This window comes from Sinocyclocheilus rhinocerous, unplaced genomic scaffold, assembly GCF_001515625.1.
Source record: "Sinocyclocheilus rhinocerous isolate Xijiao unplaced genomic scaffold, SAMN03320098_v1.1 scaffold1301, whole genome shotgun sequence".
NCBI classification, from domain to species: Eukaryota; Metazoa; Chordata; class Actinopteri; order Cypriniformes; family Cyprinidae; genus Sinocyclocheilus; species Sinocyclocheilus rhinocerous.
In genome coordinates this window covers 317,464-337,258 of record NW_015666735.1, presented here as the reverse complement: position 1 = coordinate 337,258, position 19,795 = coordinate 317,464, and the positions used below count along the sequence as shown (strand labels likewise).

The 19,795-nt window shown below is 33.7% G+C and overlaps 2 protein-coding genes and 1 long non-coding RNA gene across 4 annotated transcripts in view; 1 reads left to right on the top strand and 2 right to left on the bottom strand.

The window, feature by feature from the left end:
• Positions 1-3,729: 3,729 nt before the first annotated feature.
• LOC107733058 (H-2 class I histocompatibility antigen, alpha chain-like) lies at positions 3,730-8,023 on the bottom strand. The gene is made up of 7 exons (XM_016544560.1): positions 7,933-8,023; positions 7,245-7,475; positions 6,889-7,155; positions 6,142-6,420; positions 5,606-5,722; positions 4,620-4,709; positions 3,730-4,155 (listed from the first exon to the last, which is right to left on the bottom strand). The coding sequence occupies exons 1-6, from the start codon at positions 8,021-8,023 to the stop codon at positions 4,630-4,632; spliced, it is 1,065 nt and encodes a 354-aa protein (XP_016400046.1). The 3' UTR covers positions 3,730-4,155; positions 4,620-4,629.
• Positions 8,024-8,843: 820 nt separating this feature from the next.
• The window catches only part of LOC107733062 (uncharacterized), a 22,486-nt gene continuing 11,534 nt past the window's right edge, over positions 8,844-19,795 (top strand). The window contains exons 1-2 of the long non-coding RNA XR_001638935.1: positions 8,844-8,854; positions 15,364-15,366. This is a non-coding gene — a long non-coding RNA (uncharacterized LOC107733062). The remainder of the gene's footprint in view (positions 8,855-15,363; positions 15,367-19,795) is intronic.
• tgfbr2a (transforming growth factor beta receptor 2a) overlaps positions 17,642-19,795 on the bottom strand; it is a 24,051-nt gene continuing 21,897 nt past the window's right edge. For both annotated transcript variants that reach the window (XM_016544565.1, XM_016544564.1), the window contains exons 8-9: positions 19,377-19,501; positions 17,642-18,238 (exon numbers count right to left, since the gene is read on the bottom strand). In XM_016544565.1, coding sequence (XP_016400051.1) covers positions 18,062-18,238; positions 19,377-19,501 — 302 coding nt within the window. In that variant the 3' untranslated portion in view covers positions 17,642-18,061. The remainder of the gene's footprint in view (positions 18,239-19,376; positions 19,502-19,795) is intronic.

Sequence of the window (19,795 nt, the reverse complement as noted above, 5' to 3'; positions counted from 1 at the left end):
GATTTGCTCGAATTCTGTTTTTTCTACCAATGCTTTATACATTTGTAAAGTCTTCCAGCTTTTCATCAGCAGTTCACTGATGAATCCCTGGCATAATGTAATGTTTAATACACTTCATAATGCTGACGACAAAGAATGGAATATATTTGAGGTCAAAAGTAATCCAAAAGTAGTCAGAATACATTACCTAATATGAGTAATACAATAAATTACTTTACAAACTATAATTTTGGTCATGTAATTTGTAATCAGACTACAATTTGTAAGTAATCGACCCAGCTGTGTGTGTATATATATATATATATGTGACCCTGGATCACAAAACCAGTCATAAGGGTCAATTTTTGGAAATTGAGATGTATACATAATCTGAAAGCTGCATAAATAAGCTTTCCATTGATGTATGGTTTGTTAGGATAGGACAATATTTGGCTGAGATACAACTATTTGAATATCTGGAATCTGAGGGTGCAAAAAATCAAAATATTGAGAAAATCACCTTTAAAGTTGTTCCAAATGAAGTTCTTAGCTATGCATATTACTAATCAAAAATTAAGTTTCGATATATTTACAGTAGGAAATTTACAAAATATCTTCATGGAACATGATCTTTACTTAATATCCTAATGATTTTTGGCATAAAAGAAAAATGGATAATTTTGACCCATACAATATATTGTTGGCTATTGCTACAAATATACCCCAGCGACTTAAGACTGCTTTTGTGCTCCAGGGTCACATATAGAGACTTGCTTACTGCATTCACTATAAACCGAGCCGGTTCACCACAAGCTGATGTCGTGAGCAAAATGAACTTGAGTTAACTGACTCATCGTCAAGGGCACAAAGCAAAGCCATACCGCACTTTCGATTTATTAGTTTGCAGTATGTTATTATGGGAAGTTTACAAATAGTTTAGGTTTATTATGAAACTATGGCGAACCGCCAGAGTCATGAAAGAAGACTGCATTAAGCACTTAGGGGTAGGGTGGGGGAAAACACGTTTTTTCCCAAAATAACCACAAGATAAAATCAAGATGAATTTTTATGGTAACTATGGACTATGTTGACAAGAGTGATGCACAAGTACGTGGGAGTACGTGTTATTTAATAAAAATATAATTATATTTTCCGAATGAGATTTTTTTTTTCCCCAAACATAGTCAGTGGGGTAAAATGCCCGCAGGGGGCAATGGGCAATTACTGTATTATTCTGTTCTGAACATCAAATCATTTGTTTTTCCATCAAATGTATTCTAACTAGTTGGTTGAATAAAAATATTTGGATTTTATTTTTAAAAATTACCTCAAGTTAGCATCAGGTAGTTTCAAAATGTTTCAAATAGGTTATTATAATTTTGTAATTCATAATTATCGATTATATTCTTTTTAATTTTAAGCCCAAACTGCATGTACTCTGATTTTGCTGTAAATGTTTAAAGCAATTTTTAAAGTTAATGTAGTTTTGTGGGTCACCATTGTGCTGTAGAGCAGAGCCTGTGCTTCAGTCAATGATGAGCCACAAACACTGATGTTCTGCTGCTTTATTTAAAGGCAGTAACTGTGGAGTTGCTGAGTCAGTGACCATCTCTTTACTAAGCGTTTTAATATATAAATGTGTACTATCACTAGTTAGTGACAGTCTACAAAGATTTGAGTAAAAGTCATGTTTTGGTTGCTTTACTATTACACTTTAAGTGTTTGCGGTTTTATGTTAAGAAATATTTCTTAGTGGACTCAAATGAAATAATTCACTGTACTAACACCATATAAACACTAGCTTTTTTAACTCGAATGGTTTGAAGCAATTGGTTTCCAAAATGAAATGGTATAATAACAGTAACATACTGTAAAAATGAAGAGTTGTAAATTAATGGTAGAAAGCTGTAAATTAACAGTACAATGCTGGCAACCACAGCTGCCAGTAGATTACCGTTATTTTACAGCACAATTTTTTACGGTGTATGTAACTTTCTCCTTTGATGTAAAGATAACCAATCTAAAGATTCATACAAAATATAATGATGCGTCCTTGACTGTGCGCCAGTGACAAAACGTAATGCTGCATGATAAACAGAATCTAATTTTCTAAGTAAATAAGTACCTGCATGCATATATAAATGATCACCATAATCAATTATTGATAAAACGATAAAAGAAACCTAGTTTTGGTCTAAGCTTTTTCAACAGCTTATCAATATGTATATTAAAAGCTAATCTTTCATCCATCCAAATACCTAGATATTTATAGGAACTAACTCTTTCTATAAGTGAACCATTCAAGGTTGTAATTGTCAGATCTTTAGACATTTAGATATTTAACACTTTTTTTTTAGTTATTCCAAACTTGTATGACTTTTTTAGAAGTTAGGCTAACAGGAGATATTAGGCATAATGTTTAACCAAACAAAGTGAATGGTGAAGGTTAACATTCTAACACTTCCCTTTGTACCCTCCTTAATTGCAACCTAAATACAATGTTGAGAAAAGTTGTAAAAATGTTTCGTGTTTGCTTTTTATGTTTTGTGGATAAATACAATGAGTGACTAAATTTGTGTGTAGTATAAATTATTAGGCCTACATATGTTAATAGGCTTATAAAATGGACAACAACCAGAGTTTAGCCCTATACAGATAAGGTGCAATGTAAAACAAGTGCTGGTAATAAGCTGAATATTCAGATTTACAGAAATATTGTAACCTGTGACATAATAGCCTACGATGAATTATAAAGAAATTTAAAAAGAGACCACTTAATTAATCTATTTCTTTTACTATACAGTTATAATATTGTTTTATATTAAAGTAATTTTACTTTCAAATATAACAGTAAAGAAAACATTTACATGTCAGCATGTGAAATACCAGTTTGGACGTGGCAAGTATGTTTCTAAAATGTTGCAAGGAGACATTGTAACATAAAAACGTTATAAATATTCATTTAGACTTAGACTTGTGTCACTGTAACAGTTACAATGAAATTCTCTATGACACAGTCCAGTTTGCAGCATATAAAAACAACAATTCCAACAAAAATTAAAACAACAAAGAACAACAAATTTTCAATGAAAAAATTATAATAACAATAGAATAAAATCAACACGCATCAAATCAAGACAAGTTGTATAGATTCTAAAGGTGCATGAGTTAATACTACAAATCATAAATAACGAATATTTAAAACGTAGCAGCATAAAAACGATGAGTTTCACAATTTGAGTTGAATTACTGAAATAAATGAACTTTTCCACGACATTCTAATTTATTGAGATGCACCTGTATATTCAGAATGCTCCAACAGTCTAATTAAAAGTATCTTGATAATCTTGAGTTATAGAGGCTACAGCTCTAGGAAAAAAAAAATACTCAGTCTGGTTGAACAAAATTGAATTGTCCTGTATAAAATCTATACAAACAGACTGAGAAATAGTTTTTTTCCCCCTAGAGCTGTAGCCTCTATAACGTAATGATATAACTTTAATAACTTTAATAATAATAAATAATTTTAACAGTAAACCTCTGTTTTGCAGCACTTTGTTTTCCAAAAAATGAAAGGGAAAAGGGTTTGTTTAATTTTCATTTGATTAAAACATGAATTGAATTAACGTTTCATACCATTGCCATTATTTCATTAGCAGAAAAAAAGTACATAACACACAAGATTAACCCAAACAAGATAAAACTAACAGAGGTAACACATTTGCATGCTTTAAGTAGTAGTAACGCTTGAGCAACAGATGCAACAAATGCAACTGAATCAACAGATATGGACATGAAGTGATTTTTCAGAAAGTGCACATTTCATTAAAGTAGCAATGACAAGCTAAAAAAATCACTAAAATCGAGTAACAGGGTTAGTCCATAAAGGTGATGAATGTATTCTTTTGGAAAAGGTAAAGGTGACATATTTGAAATATTTTCTTGTGTCTTCATTTTCAACTAGAAGTCATTGGAAGTTTGACCTCCTAAATAGTGTAACAGTGTGAGACTGATCTGTTTGAGTCGACATTTGACTCAACTGATGATATTTATATCTCTACCCAGTGACAGAAATGAGAAGGAAACCTGTTTGAAACCAGTCCTTTGCATCTCCTTCTTATAAATCCTGAGATGGTTCATTTAATTTAATTTCATATCTCGCCAACCTCCATTTGCCTAAAACAACAACAGAGAATTGTTACACATATAACACATTTAAGGTGTGTTTTTGATTCTATTAAGTGTTTCAAGAAACTGTCAAACATGAAAAAAGCAGCATCATGTTTCAACTAAGTATAAAGGAGCATAAATAGGTAAATTAAATAGGAACATAAATAGGAATATGTATTCTTATTAAAGCAGAGGCGACAAAGGTTAGAAACAAAAACAAAAAAATGAAAACAAACTACATTTTTTGCAGAACCACAAAGAAAGAACACATTGTCATTTCATGTGTAATCGGTGCCCTTTTAATCTAATCCGTGTTCCCCAGTTCAGTCCGTAGATCCATTACAACTGAACTCAAAAAACATAATTGGACTGGTGTACCTGCAGAATTTAATGTATAATGCTTTGGACTGAATTTGGATTTTACAACTCTTTGCTAAAAAAAAACAACAATAAATGTGATATTGAGATACCTGTGTTGAGCTAATCACAACCTCTTCCATGAGAGAACGGCTCAGAACCGTTCCTCACTTCACCATAATATTCAGAACGGCATATGAGATCTAGAAAGACACAAATTATATAAAAACTTGTATACTTATATATATATAACTGGACAGTTTGGGCAGTATATATATATATATACTGCCCAAACTGTCCAGCTCTAATTCATATACAGTTTAAAATGTCAAAACAAGGATATATAAAAACAAGAGATTTAATGCAAGACACTACTGGCAAAACCATTGTTTTTCATACACTGGTAAATTTTAAGATTTTGGGCTATTTTGCTTTCATAGCATGTCTTCTTTCAGACTAGTGGAAAGAAAACATCCTAAATACACATTTAAGTAGAGCTGGGACCGAAAGCGCGTGTTATGTGACCATTCATGCAAACTGCAGCATCATGCTACATACGACAATAAATCAGATTTATATTCCGCTTTTACGCAAAACTCCCTTTAAACCACCATCGAGTGTTTGTGATAACTTCCGATTGCCGTCTAACAGGGCCGGATTTACGCAATAATGTAATCTTGTTCAAATAGATTTCATAAAATTGGTATCGAAAAAAGTATCGTTCAGGAACCGGTATCGAAGTCAGGGTATCGGTATTGATATCGAAAAATTTTGAACGATACCCAGCCCTACATTTAAGTAAGTTTTCTCTGGCTGATGAAAAAAAATGTAAAATTAAACAAGAATTTTTAACTTGACTTTATCCAATATTCAGATTTATGTTCTGGAAAATTATGCAAATGAGTGCATATTAAATTAGATTGTGTCATTTGCATATTCAAAATACAACTTCAGTAAACTTGGAATACAACATTTTTTGCAATTCTTAATATAATCAATCAGCTGGGGAGGTATGATGATAACTATTACCCCGTTCACCTGTAGAGTCTTTCCTCAAAACAACAATGAATATTGTTCATCTTGAATATTTATAACTCACCATTTGACCTTTTCTTTTTGTAGATGCAAGCAATCACAGTGAGAACTAGAATTAGAACTGGTGCCCCTGCTATAACAAGCCATAGAAATTCTGTTTCACAGTTAATACATATTCCATCTGCAGAAGGAAGAACAAATAAATAAAAAATAAAAACGAAATATTACAAATGTTGATTTTTGTCAATATTATAAACTGTTGAACTGAAATGAGGCACTTTAACTGTCATCATTTGTAACCAGAAACAATTCATTTCAGCATTATCATGTTCTACTGCAACAATGCAATTATAATGTGACTACTTGTATTTACATTTACATTACATTTAAGCGTTTGAGAGAGGCGGGGCATAGAGGACCTACAATAATGTACAGTATTTGAAAAATAATGTGTTTTTTGAACATTAAAGCATGTCAACATATTCTGTTACACCAAATACACAAAATAATGATCTTTAAAAAAGCATCATATGACCCCTTTAATGTAGAAGACTCATTCTGCTCATATTCACTTAAGACTGTATTTATGGTGACATTTACCCCATTTTATTGAAGCTGGTTCAGTCAGACTGCTGTGAATGACAAAACAGTCATAAGAGCCTTCATGGTTTCTGTCGATCTCCACACTGGTTCTCAGCTGAAAGGATCCATCACCATTTGGTCTGATTCCAGATGATATTTGGTTCTGAATGTTAATTCTGTCCAATCTGATGTTCATCTCAATATCTCTGGGGTAGAAACCAGTGGTCAGACAGCTCAGAACCATCTTATTGTGATCATCAGGAGCTCTCCTCGCAAAGACACGAACATCTGGTGAATCTGGAGCAGAAAATAATAATGCAATTTAACAAATACACATTTAACAAAGAATTTGCCTGTCCCAGTGGTTTCTGTGCTCTGCTTATGTGATCCACATGACAGGAACAACATGAGGTTCAATAAATTATGACAAAAATGTAAATGAAATTTCAATGATGACATTTTCAGTAGGAATTATTTGTTTAACTGAAGGTTAACATGATACAAGAAAGAAAAAATGTAGGGTGGGGCTTGGTTTAGTGCATCAGTTGTTGAATGGATGATGTGATGTGGGTGTGACTCTCACAAGAGGACACAGGTGAATGCTAGCTTGTTTATGCATGAGCTTATGCAGAATAAATGATTAGAGAAATCCAGCATGTCACCAGAGAGAAGTCTGTAGATTCATCAGAAGATCTGGTTATGCCATTTTCATTAAACATTACAAGCTGAGACAGGAGCTAATTAAATAATCTGATTAAAACATACTCTTTTTTGTGTTGTTAAATGTGGAGATCCAGTTCATGCAGTTGTTCAGGTATTTCTTTATGAATTTGTTTCGTCCTGTTTGAAGGTCCCATTTCATTTTGGTTTCTTTGGCTTTGGGGTTTTTATCAATCCACTGCAGAGCGTCAGAATTAAAGGCAAGAAAATCCTCTCCATCAAATCCATATTCATCAAATGCTCTCAGACTCACTGTCCCATCAGGAAAATTCACCAGATCACAACCAACCATTCTCTGAAGAACATGGAGCTCTACAATCACAGAATGAAAGATAATTATACTTCTTTCATAAGTTTCATAACAAGTCTGATAATTAATAAGAGAAAAGCTTGAAACTCACCAGAACACTGTGAGACCGTGCAGTTTGACAGAGTGTTTAACTGATGTAGGTACCAGTCTCTAGAATCAGGTGGTTCATCTATAGTCAGACTCTCTCTTATCCATTTTTTATTTTCATTACTGTAGTAAGCGACCTGTTTGTCATCACAAACAGCCACAGAAGCCCAGGGCCCAAGGGAAATTTGGGCTTTGACTGTTAAAACCGAAAACATGTAGCAGAGGTGGTGCTTTTCTGATGCAAACAGAAAACAAACCACAAAAGTTTAAATCAGGAAGTGAAACAACCCAAGCTTATATGACAGGCAAAGTTACTTGCAAAAGAATGTCAGAGCTTCCTGTCATCAAGTTCTCCTGAACTAACACTCACTAATGTTGATCAATATGTTCATTCAACTAGTGTAAGATGCTTTTCAAATAGAGATTAAAACATACATTTAATACAAATAAAGGGGTGAGTTCTTTCTGGTATTATTACAGTTAGACACGACAGTTCATCAGGTCTCACACTGCAACAGCAAAATGGCAGTGCATGGCTCACAACCTGCTTGAGTGCGTGATGAAGTGATCTTCTGTTTTAACAGCGACGGCCTTCTTAACTTTAAAACAATGTTCTATTTTGTTTGGAAAATTCGCCACACAATGTTCAGAATATATTCTCATGTATTCTCCTTTGTCTTGCGGATGCCCACTGTACTCAAGAGTCCGGAAATCTGCGGGTATAGCATCACTCCACAACTTTGATGCAGAGTTAACATCCTGCAGCAGTTCTCCAACACACATAGTAATTTTGAATTCAAATAATTCTGAAGGATTTGACCTGAGCTTAAGACCAACATTATATGGATCAAACAAACCTGTAATGCCTATAATGTTTGTTAACGTGGGTGACAATGAACAATACGTTTACAGCATTGAGGCTATTAATCAGGGTTAATGTAAATTTCTACATAGGCTACTAATATGCAATCATTACACATAACCTAAAAACAAACTAAAAATGTTTATACATTTGTGGGTACTTTTCCTTGCTGCTTTCGATTAGAAGGACGCTATATCCAAAGTAATGAAATATGTGCTTACCGTGTAGCGCATCACTTAGAAAAGGGTACAACAATAAAAAACATAGCAAAAATATTCTTTGATCTAAACAGAAAATGTTTAAATTTAAAGCTTCAGACATTTTGTCATTTATAGTTTAGACGCACGCCTTTCCGGATGAATTTAACGTGGTGTAGCCTACTCTATGCTCCTGCTGGCTGCTTGATGAAAGTTCACTTTCTGTTTCACTCTGGAAAGTCATTTAGTGCAAAACATCCGCAAGATAAACTAAAAAACAGAGTCCAACTTTTTTTCCATTTCATTATTATAAGCTAGTTGTACTTACTTGTTTATATATTAGGGCTATACGTTTTATTTTTTAAATAACCACTGTGGAACTACGAGCTAAATAAAGTAGCCTAGCATACTACATGGACAAAAAGTCTCACTGACTTTCACAATTCAATATTTAAAAAAGAATTAGCACTGAAAAAAACTGAGTTTACCTAGGCTATACTTAGGACTGTAAATCCTTGAAGGATAAGTAACTTTCAACTAAACGCAGTATGTGCTGTTCTAAATTACCAGCAATAAAAAATAAAAGAGAAATAAAATGAGAATTAATTTAGCCACTGACAAACAACAGGCATACCTTCAAATGATTCATGATATCAAGCGCTCCGTCCAGCTGTTTTTGACGCAAAAACTTGTCATTCTTGCGCCGAATGTGCAAGTGGGTCGCCGTTCGGGACATGTGCGTAACGCGCTTCCTCCATAATTTGCGGGTGGGACGGGTCGTTCTTCAAAGAGCTTGTAACACTCCAAAGAGAAAGGAAAAAATTAAATCGCATCATATGACCCCTTTAATTTATGTTACTCAAAAAATTGTGTTATATTGCAGAAATCACAGTCTGGGCGCAAAGAAAATTTTTTTATCTGAATTAGATCAATGATCTCACTTGATTCAGAAGATGGCTTTCCAACATACAAACACTGCAGATCGCCAGAACACCGGACCCGTTCGGTGGTTCAAACAGAATACACGGTAGTCGTGTGGCTACTGTACATTACTCATCCAGTCCCGAACGCAACAACCGTAAAATGCGCAAGAATGAACGAAAACTGACGCTGAAGTCTACAGATCAGATGTTCCTTATCTAGCCTACACATTTCCTGCTTCTAGATACATTTTCAGCGCATCCCATCAGCGCGCAATGTATGCCTGCCATGGCAACTTTTTATGATGTTTAATAAAGTTTTTAAACAAATGTGCACAATTACATTATATAGTGCAAAAAGTGCTTATTTTCTTGCGGCTTTTATAACTGTTGCTTTCAGATGCTGAACCTGAATGTTGATATTTAATCTGCTGAAGAATTAGATCCTCATTAACTGATCATCAACATTCATCTTTAAGTGCTCTGTAAGGCACATATGTGAAAGTCTTCAGATGTATTTTCACATTAATAAACAAACCGCTTCACCTGAGAGTCTCAAATACAGAATTCATATTTATCTCTATAATCCTGATAACCTTTGGCTCACAGTTCTCAGTTATTTCATATCCATGTTTTCTTAAGCACTTTTATCAAACAGGCTTACAGTGTATTCAAGTTACAGTATACTGTACATTTGATCAATACATGTTTTCTCTGGGAATCAAACCCATCACCTTTGGATTGCCAACACCATGATCATGATCAGTGTTATATAGACTACATAGGGACACAAACTGATAAAGCATAATAAATTGATGCAGCATAAAAGTAAATATGACAAACAATACTATTAATAAACACACACAAAGACCAATAAGCTTCCAGCACCCAAGATAACACGTTTTACACAAAAACTAAAAAAAACAGACAGGATTAAAAAACATCATTTGAAAAGAAGGACCTTTAACCGGTAGACTTGCATGACTTGAAATACAATCTCAATAACAACACTTATAGTAGATCATGTATTGGACTATATAGTAACCAGAGGCTCTATGAGGTGTAAAATGCAAAATAAAATTGCAAAAAAAGTCTCAATTTTGTTAAATTTAGCAACAAACATTATCCAGTTTATTGTTTAATAATAAGTTAAATAAAGCTAATAAACTATAACATGTAAAAATCTTCGTGTAACTGTTTCGCAGAAAAGGTTGTATTTTCTTTTTAAGTATTTCAGTCATTTATTTTGTGAAAAGGTATTTAGTTCACAAATAGTGTATAATGTATTAGCTATGAATATTCATTTGGAAATTGTTTTTGAGTATTATAAAACTGGGTAATAGTTAAAGGGGTCATGTGATGCGATTTCAATTGTTCCTTTCTCTTTGGAGTGTTACAAGCTCTTGATGCATAAAGAAGATCTGTAAAGTTGCAAAGACTAAAGTCTCAAATCCAAAGAGATATTCTTTATAAAAGTTCAGAGTCAGCCACACCTACCTAACATGGCTCGTTCTAACACGCCCCCACATATCTACGTCACTATGTGGGAAGATTTGCATAACACTGCCCAAATGTTCACGCAAAGAAAGAAGGCGTAACTTTTATTCTCGCTGTAGTATTGTTGCTGCCGCCGCTGCCATGTTGAGGAGTCGCTGTGTGTTTCGTTGTGAAAGCGAAACTACTTTGTTTGGCCTTCCAAAATAGGACACAACTAGAAATCAGTGGTTCAACACTGTTCTGTACGGTGACGCATTGCTGCCACACACATATTTTTCCCCCCACTCAATTATGTCGTAATAACGAGATGTTATGTCATTTTAACGACATCTTTTCTCGTAAAAACGAGATGTTAGCCTATGTCGTTAATACTACATAATTATCTCGTTAAAACAACATATTTTCTGGTAATAACGAGATGTTATGTCTAAAAACTATATAATTATCTTGTTAAAACGGCATCTTTTTCTCATTAAAACAAAATTTTTTCTCGTAATAATGACATATTATGTCATAAAAACGATCTTTTCCGGTTATTATAGATATATGGTACATTATGTGAGCGAGTTAAGCGACTGTCCGCGCTGCAGTCTGACATAAACGAGGATCTGCACGCTGCTGAAATGATTGAAATTGGTACATTATGTGAGCGAGTTAAGCGACTGTCCGCGCTGCAGTCTGACATAAACGAGGATCTGCACGCTGCTGAAATTATTGAAATACACTGTTTTAAATGTATTTTAATGTAATGGTTTTAATTGTAGCGGCATGTTTATTAGGATTAATCTCCAATCTGTCTACAATATAGTGCTATCCAATAACTGCACTCAGACCCATGACTCGTTTAGGCTATGATCAGATCAAAACAGTCATTTTTGAATAATCGACTCTGGGCTTAATATTTCTTTATTTGAATGACTGAAGTTTGATTTAACAACAAATCGAAATAGGAACAAAAAGAAATAAAGAGATTTTCTAATAGTGACGCTGGGGGCGCTTGACCATGCTTTGGTTTTTGACGCCTTGGGAGTGAGAATGGGTTGTCATTTAAGACTGAGTCAAAATCAAGCTTTGATAAGAAACGAGTCATTCAGTAGATTCAATGCTTTACCAATGTGGCTTACATGCATACAGAGACTGGATATCAAAATATACAAATAAAATGGAACTGGCTTTATTAATTTAAAGTGTAAAATGTCATAATAATAATTCCCTCTTCCCTCTCACTCATTTGAAAAATAAAATAATAATAATAATAATAAATCAATAATTCTGTGAATCAATAATCCTTAGTAGCTCTTTAAAAAAAAAAAAAAATCCATATAGAAAAGGTGTTTTTAATATAAATCTTTAGTACTTGCACCTTGACATCTTTGTGTGTGCTTGCTTTTTTGTCATTGTAAAAAATATATATAAGTAATATATGAGCAAATAATTATGAGCTTTGAACAGTTTTCCTGAGCAATGAGATGCTATTACAGTCATGAACTGAAATGGACCCGATGAGGAGGTGATTTTTCAGAAAATGTACATATTACTCGGGTAGCAATGATAAAATAAAATAAAAATAGCTTCAGATATAAAATAACTTTTGAAAGTTATTATTTTTTCAGTGCTGCAGAAATTACACACTTCACCTTTAAGAAAACAACACAAGACTACAACAACTGTGAATATAGCTCAGTGACCAGAAATGATTGAGCGTGAAATTCTTCATCATTTGCTTGGAAAAAGCAGCTTAATGAATTCAGTTGTACAGTAATCAGTTTGTTCAGAACAGAAGCATATATACTATAAGCTATTATACACCATTTCATAATTGACCGTGTCAGTCTGCCAGAGAATAGAGAACTACATTTCATGTTACACATTTTATGTATTTTTCATCCTTTGAAATGTTTCAAGAAACTCTGAAATTTGAAGAAAAAAAAAAAGAGTCACATGTCAACTGAGCACAAAGAAAGATAATAAACAAAGTTTGATATGCAATAATATTCTGATTAAAGTGAAAAACAAAAACATACGATTTTTTCTCTTTCTCTTTTCTCTTTTCATAATTGACCGTGTCAGTCTGCCAGAGAATAGAGAACTACATTTCATGTTACACATTTTATGTATTTTTTCATCCTTTGAGATGTTTCAAGAAACTCTGAAATTTGAAGAAAAAAAAAGAGTCACATTTCAACTGAGCACAAAGAAAGATAATAAACAAAGTTTGTTATGCAATAATATTCTGATTAAAGTGAAAAACAAAAACATACCATTTTTTCTCTTGCAGAATGGAGCTGGAATTTAAGAATACTTTTTCTCTCCAAAATGCACCAAATTAGAAAAAATTAATAAATAAATAATAATTTAGTGCTATATTTAGTGCTCATGAACCTGTTCACATCCCAGTCCATCCCTACTGAGCCCTTGATCAAAACACATGACAATAATGTACTTGCAGTTTGGACTGAATTTGGATGAGATTTTTCCTACTTTCTTTGCACAAAGACAGACAGCGAACGTGATGTGAAGTCACCTGTGGTTATCATCATAATAATACTCTCCTCTCCTCAAATAATTGACTCTCTAACACTAGAACTCTCTATTCTTTTTCTATTATATCTACCTGTTTTCTTTTCATTTATTATTTAAAAAAAAACTTGCTATGTGTACTGCATTATACAACCGGGACTTGCCACAGCACTTACATACTATTGCTCTTTTGTTGGTTTGATTGCTTCTATTGTCTTCATTTCGCTTTGGATAAAAGCGTCAGCTAAGATACTAAATGTAAATGACAAATCATAACTACTCACCTTATATATCCCACTTGTAACTTCACAGACCTAGAAAAGATAAAGCATATCATAAAACTTCATATATAACATATACAGATATCATTGTTCTCATAAATGTTTATGCCAAGCTGCACTGATGTCACACTTCTCATTCATTTGTTATAATCTAACTTTGTAGTCTGTGTTCATCAAATAAAACTCGGGGGAAAAAAAGAAAATTATCAGCAAAATCTCTACTTGTTTAAATTTTTTTACTGTCATATATACTGTTAATCTGTCCATTCCTTCATACATATTAAAATGTTTTAAAAACAAGAATTTTTTAGAGGTTTAATGCAACAATGATCATGCTGAATATTTATAACTCACCATTTGATCTTCTCCTTTTTATGCAGATGCAGATGCAGCAAACAATCACAATGAGCAAAATCAGAACTGCTGTTAATACTGCTGCTGTAACAGACCGTGGAGGATCTGGCTCACAGTTAGAACATTCTCCATCTGCACAATGAAAATGAAATTAATAAATAAAATCAAATTGTATAATCAATTTTAAACACTTTAAACGTAATTGTTTGTGGCTGCAGCAACATTTATCTATTTCAGTATCATCATGTTCTTTTGTTACAAATATGTGAGTGACTGTATTTCTGGTGATATTAAAACTAGAAATGCCGCTACTAATACTCTTGCTGCAGCAGACCGTGGAGGGTCTGGATCACAGTTAGAACATTTTCCATCTGCAAAATTAAAATTAAAATAATACATAATAAATGTTTTTTTTAAATAAACATTAGAAACTACTGAAATGCGTTAAGGCAATTTAAATGAAATTGCCTGGGGCCAGAAACATTCATCTATTACAGCATTATCAAGTTATCATGTTACAAATATGTGAGTGACTGTATTTCTGGTGATATTTACCCCATTCTACTGAAACTGGTTCTGTCAGACTGCTGTGAATGACAAAACAGCTATAAGATCCTTTGTGGTTTCTGTCAATCTCCACACTGGTTCTCAGCTGAAAGGTTTTATCATCATTTGGTCTGATTCCAGATGACGTTTGGTTTTCAGTGTTAATTCTGTTCAATCTGATGTTCATCTCAATATCTCTGGGGTAGAAACCAGTGGCCAGACAGCTCAGAAGCAGCTTACTGTGATCAGGAGATTTCCTCGCAAAGACATGAACATCTGGTTGACCTGGAGCAGAAAATAATAATGCAATTATAACAAACAAGCATTAAACGTTCTGTAATTGCTTTCTGTGCTGTCAAAATTGTGTTCTTAATTTCCTTAAAACAAAATCACATTTTTTGTCCCAGAAAGAATACTGCAAAATTATGATCAATAATGTTTTTCATTACTTTACCTCATCAAAATAACATAAATTTAATTTCATTGTTTAAGGTATTATGAGATTGAAGTAGATGCATTTCAAAAAATAAGTCAAGAAAGGACTTGTACAGACAGTGGAGGTGGATTTGTTTTATTTTTTACAGTGAAAGTCATACAGGTTTGAATATTTAAACATGGCTTAAAGTGTCTTAAATGGCGATGATAATGATGATAAACAACCTCTCTACCAAGACAGAATTAGAAAGAGTAAAACAAAAACACACACAAAAGAACTAATTAAAGTATTGCAATCAGAACTTACTCTTATATGTGTTGTTAAATGTGGAGATCCACTTAGAGCAGTTTCTGAGGAAATCTCTGAGGAATGGGTTTCGTCCAGTTTGATGATCCATTTTGGTCTCTGTGACTTTATCCATCCATGGAAGAAGGTTATACTTTAAGGTAATAAGATCCATTCCATCATATGCAACCTCATCAAAGGCCAGACTCTTTACTGTTCCATTAGGAAGTTTTTCCAGCTTACAGCCACTTATTCTCTGGAGTACATGTAACTCTGCAATCACACAAAATCACACACAGACATATATATATGTGCATGTGTGTGTGTGTGTGTGTGTGTGCATTATACGACTGATAGACTGCAACGGTTAAAGTTAAAAATCATCATATGTGTTCTACTGAAGAAACAAAGTCACCTACATCTTGGATGCCCTGGGGGTAAGCAGATAAACATCAAATTTTCATTTTTGGGTGAACTATCCCTTTAACTAGTCTAGTGAAAATACGGCTTGCCGAGGCTTGTCTCCTCTCAGATAGCATGTAAAAACTATATGGAGACAATGGCATGCACAGAAGGAGGGCCACCGACCAATGCCCTAGTAGCGCCATTTCTCCCCCTCCAGAGATCTTTGCACGCCATTAAATGTAGGGCCACACCAGCCATTCAAACTGGAACGTAAAACCCACACTAGAGGCTTAGTAACTAGTAGCCTACTTAGTCTGAAACTAACTCTATAGCTATTCGGCTGCACCATTTGTTCTTAAAGCTGAACATAGCTAGCTACACTCTGAAAAAGCGGACACTGGGACGGTATTTTTTCCAAAGGTACACCTTTGTTCTTTGTTTATCCCTAAATGTGCATATTAGTACGTACTTTAAAGGTTTTTCCTGCAAATAACATTCAGAAACTGTATTTAAAATACATAATGATCAACAAATAAATACTGTTAGTTAAAAAAAAAAAACATAGCCTAAATTTCAGGATGGGGGGTTTTTATTTTATTTTTCTATACACTCTCTTAAAATGTAAATGTCAGCATTGTACTCGTCAACATTAATAATATGTCTAAATGACGTCTGTCAGGTAAAAACAAGAGCTTATTGATGCAGTTCAGACTATCTTCTATTTTATTCCAATTAGTAGCTAGCCTACATTAATAGGTAACAGTATAGATCCCAAATTTGCTACTGTCGACCAGAAAACTATGTGCTTACCTGGTTTCGCATTGCTTTGAAGAGAAATTAAAGGAAAAAACAATAATAAAATTCGCCCAAACATTCTTGACTATATTGAAAACGTTTTAAACGAGAGCGAATCAACTATTGCAGTCCTTTTATTTCATTCTCGCGCCCTAGACAGATCTGCACTAAAGTGGAAGTTTCTTCTCTTCCAGGTGTTATTATTGAGCGCATTGCTGCCCCTCACTGCTGCTGATGAAATTACACTTTCGTTTTCCAGACGTATTTTCCATCCAATTCTGAATCTTTCCAGCAGGGGGCAGTAAATAACATAAACGCTAGAATAACTGGAAACGCCTCTTCTGGAGTCTCAGCCAATCAGAATCCTTCTCATCAGACGGGCTTACATAATATAACACTAAACCTCAAATCCTCATCTTCAGAAAAAAAAACGTTCTTTGCTAAAAAGAGAAACATCTTTGAAAAAGACAAAACAGTGAAAACTGATGTTACTGTGAGAGCAGCTGGGATTGGAATAATCTGTGAGCTTCCTAACAAACACAAACTTTTATTTTGTATTTGTGTGACTTGAATCTCTCCAGCAGGAGGCAGCATATGATTTAATCAGAGTCTGAGCCTCAAATCATCCTCACAAAATCTGTGGTTTATTTACAGATTTTATTATATAGAGAAATCTTTCCTGGCGTTTTAATACCAGAAAACCAGAAAGAAATCGATGCATATTTTTGATTGATTTAGCCTGCTATGAATGTGCTCGTTGAACTCTGTGTGAAAAATCTATTAAAAATTGACATGAAACAATGTGTGCAACTAATTTTACTTCTGAATTAAGAGACTAAAACTTGATTTCATGTTGATTTAAAGCACTATATTCAGCTGCAGTGTGTAAGCGGTCCATAAAAACAACATTCACAAACAATGATTTTATGATGTTTTATAAAGTTTTTAAACAAATATACACAATGATTATATATGCAAAAAGTGCTCTTTTCTCTGCTTTTATAAGTGTTGCTTTCAGACGCTGAACCTGAATATTGATATTTCAGATCCTCGTTAACTGATCATCAACATTAATCTAAACGAATCTCCGCTCTGTAAGGCATGTGTGTAAAAGTCTTTAGATTTTCACATTAATAAACAAACAGCTTCACCTGAGAGTCTCAAAAACAGCAGAATTCATATTTCATCTCTATAATCCAGGTCATCTTTGGCTCACAGTTCTCTTTGGTTATTTTTAGTGCTTTAATCAAATGATTAATCGCGATTAATCGAATCCAAAATAAAAGTTTTTGTTTACACAGCGCTAGTTTTTTTTTTTTTTTTTTTTAATAAACACTTAAACCAGCTGGATTTGATCTGATTTATCGCTCATAATCATCTTGTGGCTTTATAATACTGTAAGTTCACAAAGGATCTCTTGGATTTTCTTGGTACGAGTTCACACGTCCCAGAATCCTTTGCGTCAGGACTCCCGTTCCTCTGTGTTTGACTGTTTCACGTCAGCGAAGCAGATTTTCCCTGAAGCTTATAATGATTGCTAACGAGCGGCTGGCGTCATACACACGCTCTGGATACGGAGTATGAGTTCATAGCTAAATAAACGTCACCTGTGCTGTACGCATGCGTGGATGTGGTGTGTTTAGCTGATCCTGTAAAGTGCAAATGTCACACGTTTGTCTTAAACAGCCTTCATCCGCTGATTGGACAGACGGGTGTCTGCGGTTCAGATCTCCTTCTCATCGTTCCCAGAATCCTGTGCGCTCTTGGTGTCGGCGCTGAGGGGCGAGATCACAGCGCTGCTGATTTCACCGAATCTCTCCACGACACACTGCGCCGTCACACGCGCCTCAGGGTCGTGATCCCAGCACTCCTCTATAGTGGAGCTCAGCAGATGAACGCCCTGCGAGAGAGAGAGAGACCAGATAATGATATCAGGAAGTTTAGAGGAAACAGTGTAAAAAAAATAATATTTTTTTTTTTCAAATTTAAATAAATAAATAATAAAAATAAGATTAAACTAAATGCATAAATACATGATTCAAATAAATAAATGAAGTATTAAATAATAAAGATTTAAAAAAATTAATTACATTAAAATAAATACATAATTAAAACAGATAATAAAAACAAAAGATGACAACAAATAATAAAAATGAGTTAAATAAATACTAAAGACAAATAAGTAAATAAAAATAAGATTAAATTAAATATATTAATGATTTAAATGAATGATTGTAATAAATAAAATTGATTTAAATAAATAATTAAAATAAATAAAAACAATGGGTTAACATAAATAACACTAATTAGATTTAAATAGTTAAATAGATTAATAAATAAATGCATCTACAAGTAAAGGATAAAACAGAGTATAAAAACATATTCAAATAAATAATAAAACGTTTGATTAAAATAAATTATGAAATAATTAAAATAAGTAATAAAAACAAAACCAATAATACAAATGTGATTAAAATAAATTAAAATAGATTCAAATAAATAATAAAATTTAGATTTAAAGAATTAAATAGATTAATATATATTACATCTACCAGCACAGCACTATAGTGAGTAGATATTTAAATATTATAGTTAAATGTTATAGTTTTTTATTTTAAATTAGATTTAATTTTTGTAGTTTTTGCTTTCATGTTGATTTTAATGAGTTTGATCTTCATTTTTTTTTTTTATATGTCTATAGTTGTAATTTGTATTTAAGTTTAAAATAAAAACAAACTTTGAAAAAAACTAGATGAAATAAAATAAATTTAGGGTTTTTATATTTCATTTCAGTTAACATTTATTTTATGTCAAGAACATTTTTTTATGATTTTAGTTTTAGTTCACTATAATAAGCCTGCTGTAAATAAAAAAGTCGAAATAAGAGCAGCCTCACAGCTCCTTAGCATTACACAAGAACTAGAAGTGTCTCGGGGTCTGTGAATATTGTCTTTGATAATGAGGTTTTAAGGCAGTAAGGTTAAGAGGTGCTGGTTTAGTGAACCGTCAGGCTCTGTGAGACTAGTTTAGGTAGTTACCGTGTGGTTAGTCCAGCTGGCCGGTATCTCGGGTCTCAGTCGGTCTCTGATGACGTCGTCCTTCATGCTCTCCACACACAGATGATCCTTCAGCTTCCCGAACGGAGGCTCGTATTCCCGCACATCTGCACACACACACACACACACACACCAGCATCAGCTCTGTGCTCAGAGGGGACTGCAGGGAATCACTGGAGAATGGCATTGTGGGAAGTGCGTCAACAGGGTTTTAACCAGCCATTCACAACAAACGACACAAATCTGGCTGCTTCCTGCCACAAATACTCTTGAACCTGAAATAAAGACCCTTAAACAACAACAACAACAACAACAGCAAAGCCATAGAGGAAGTGCACAGTGCAGGGACAGGAAGTGGGCTGTGTGACATGACGCGTGTCACGGCTGAGTTCATGACATCG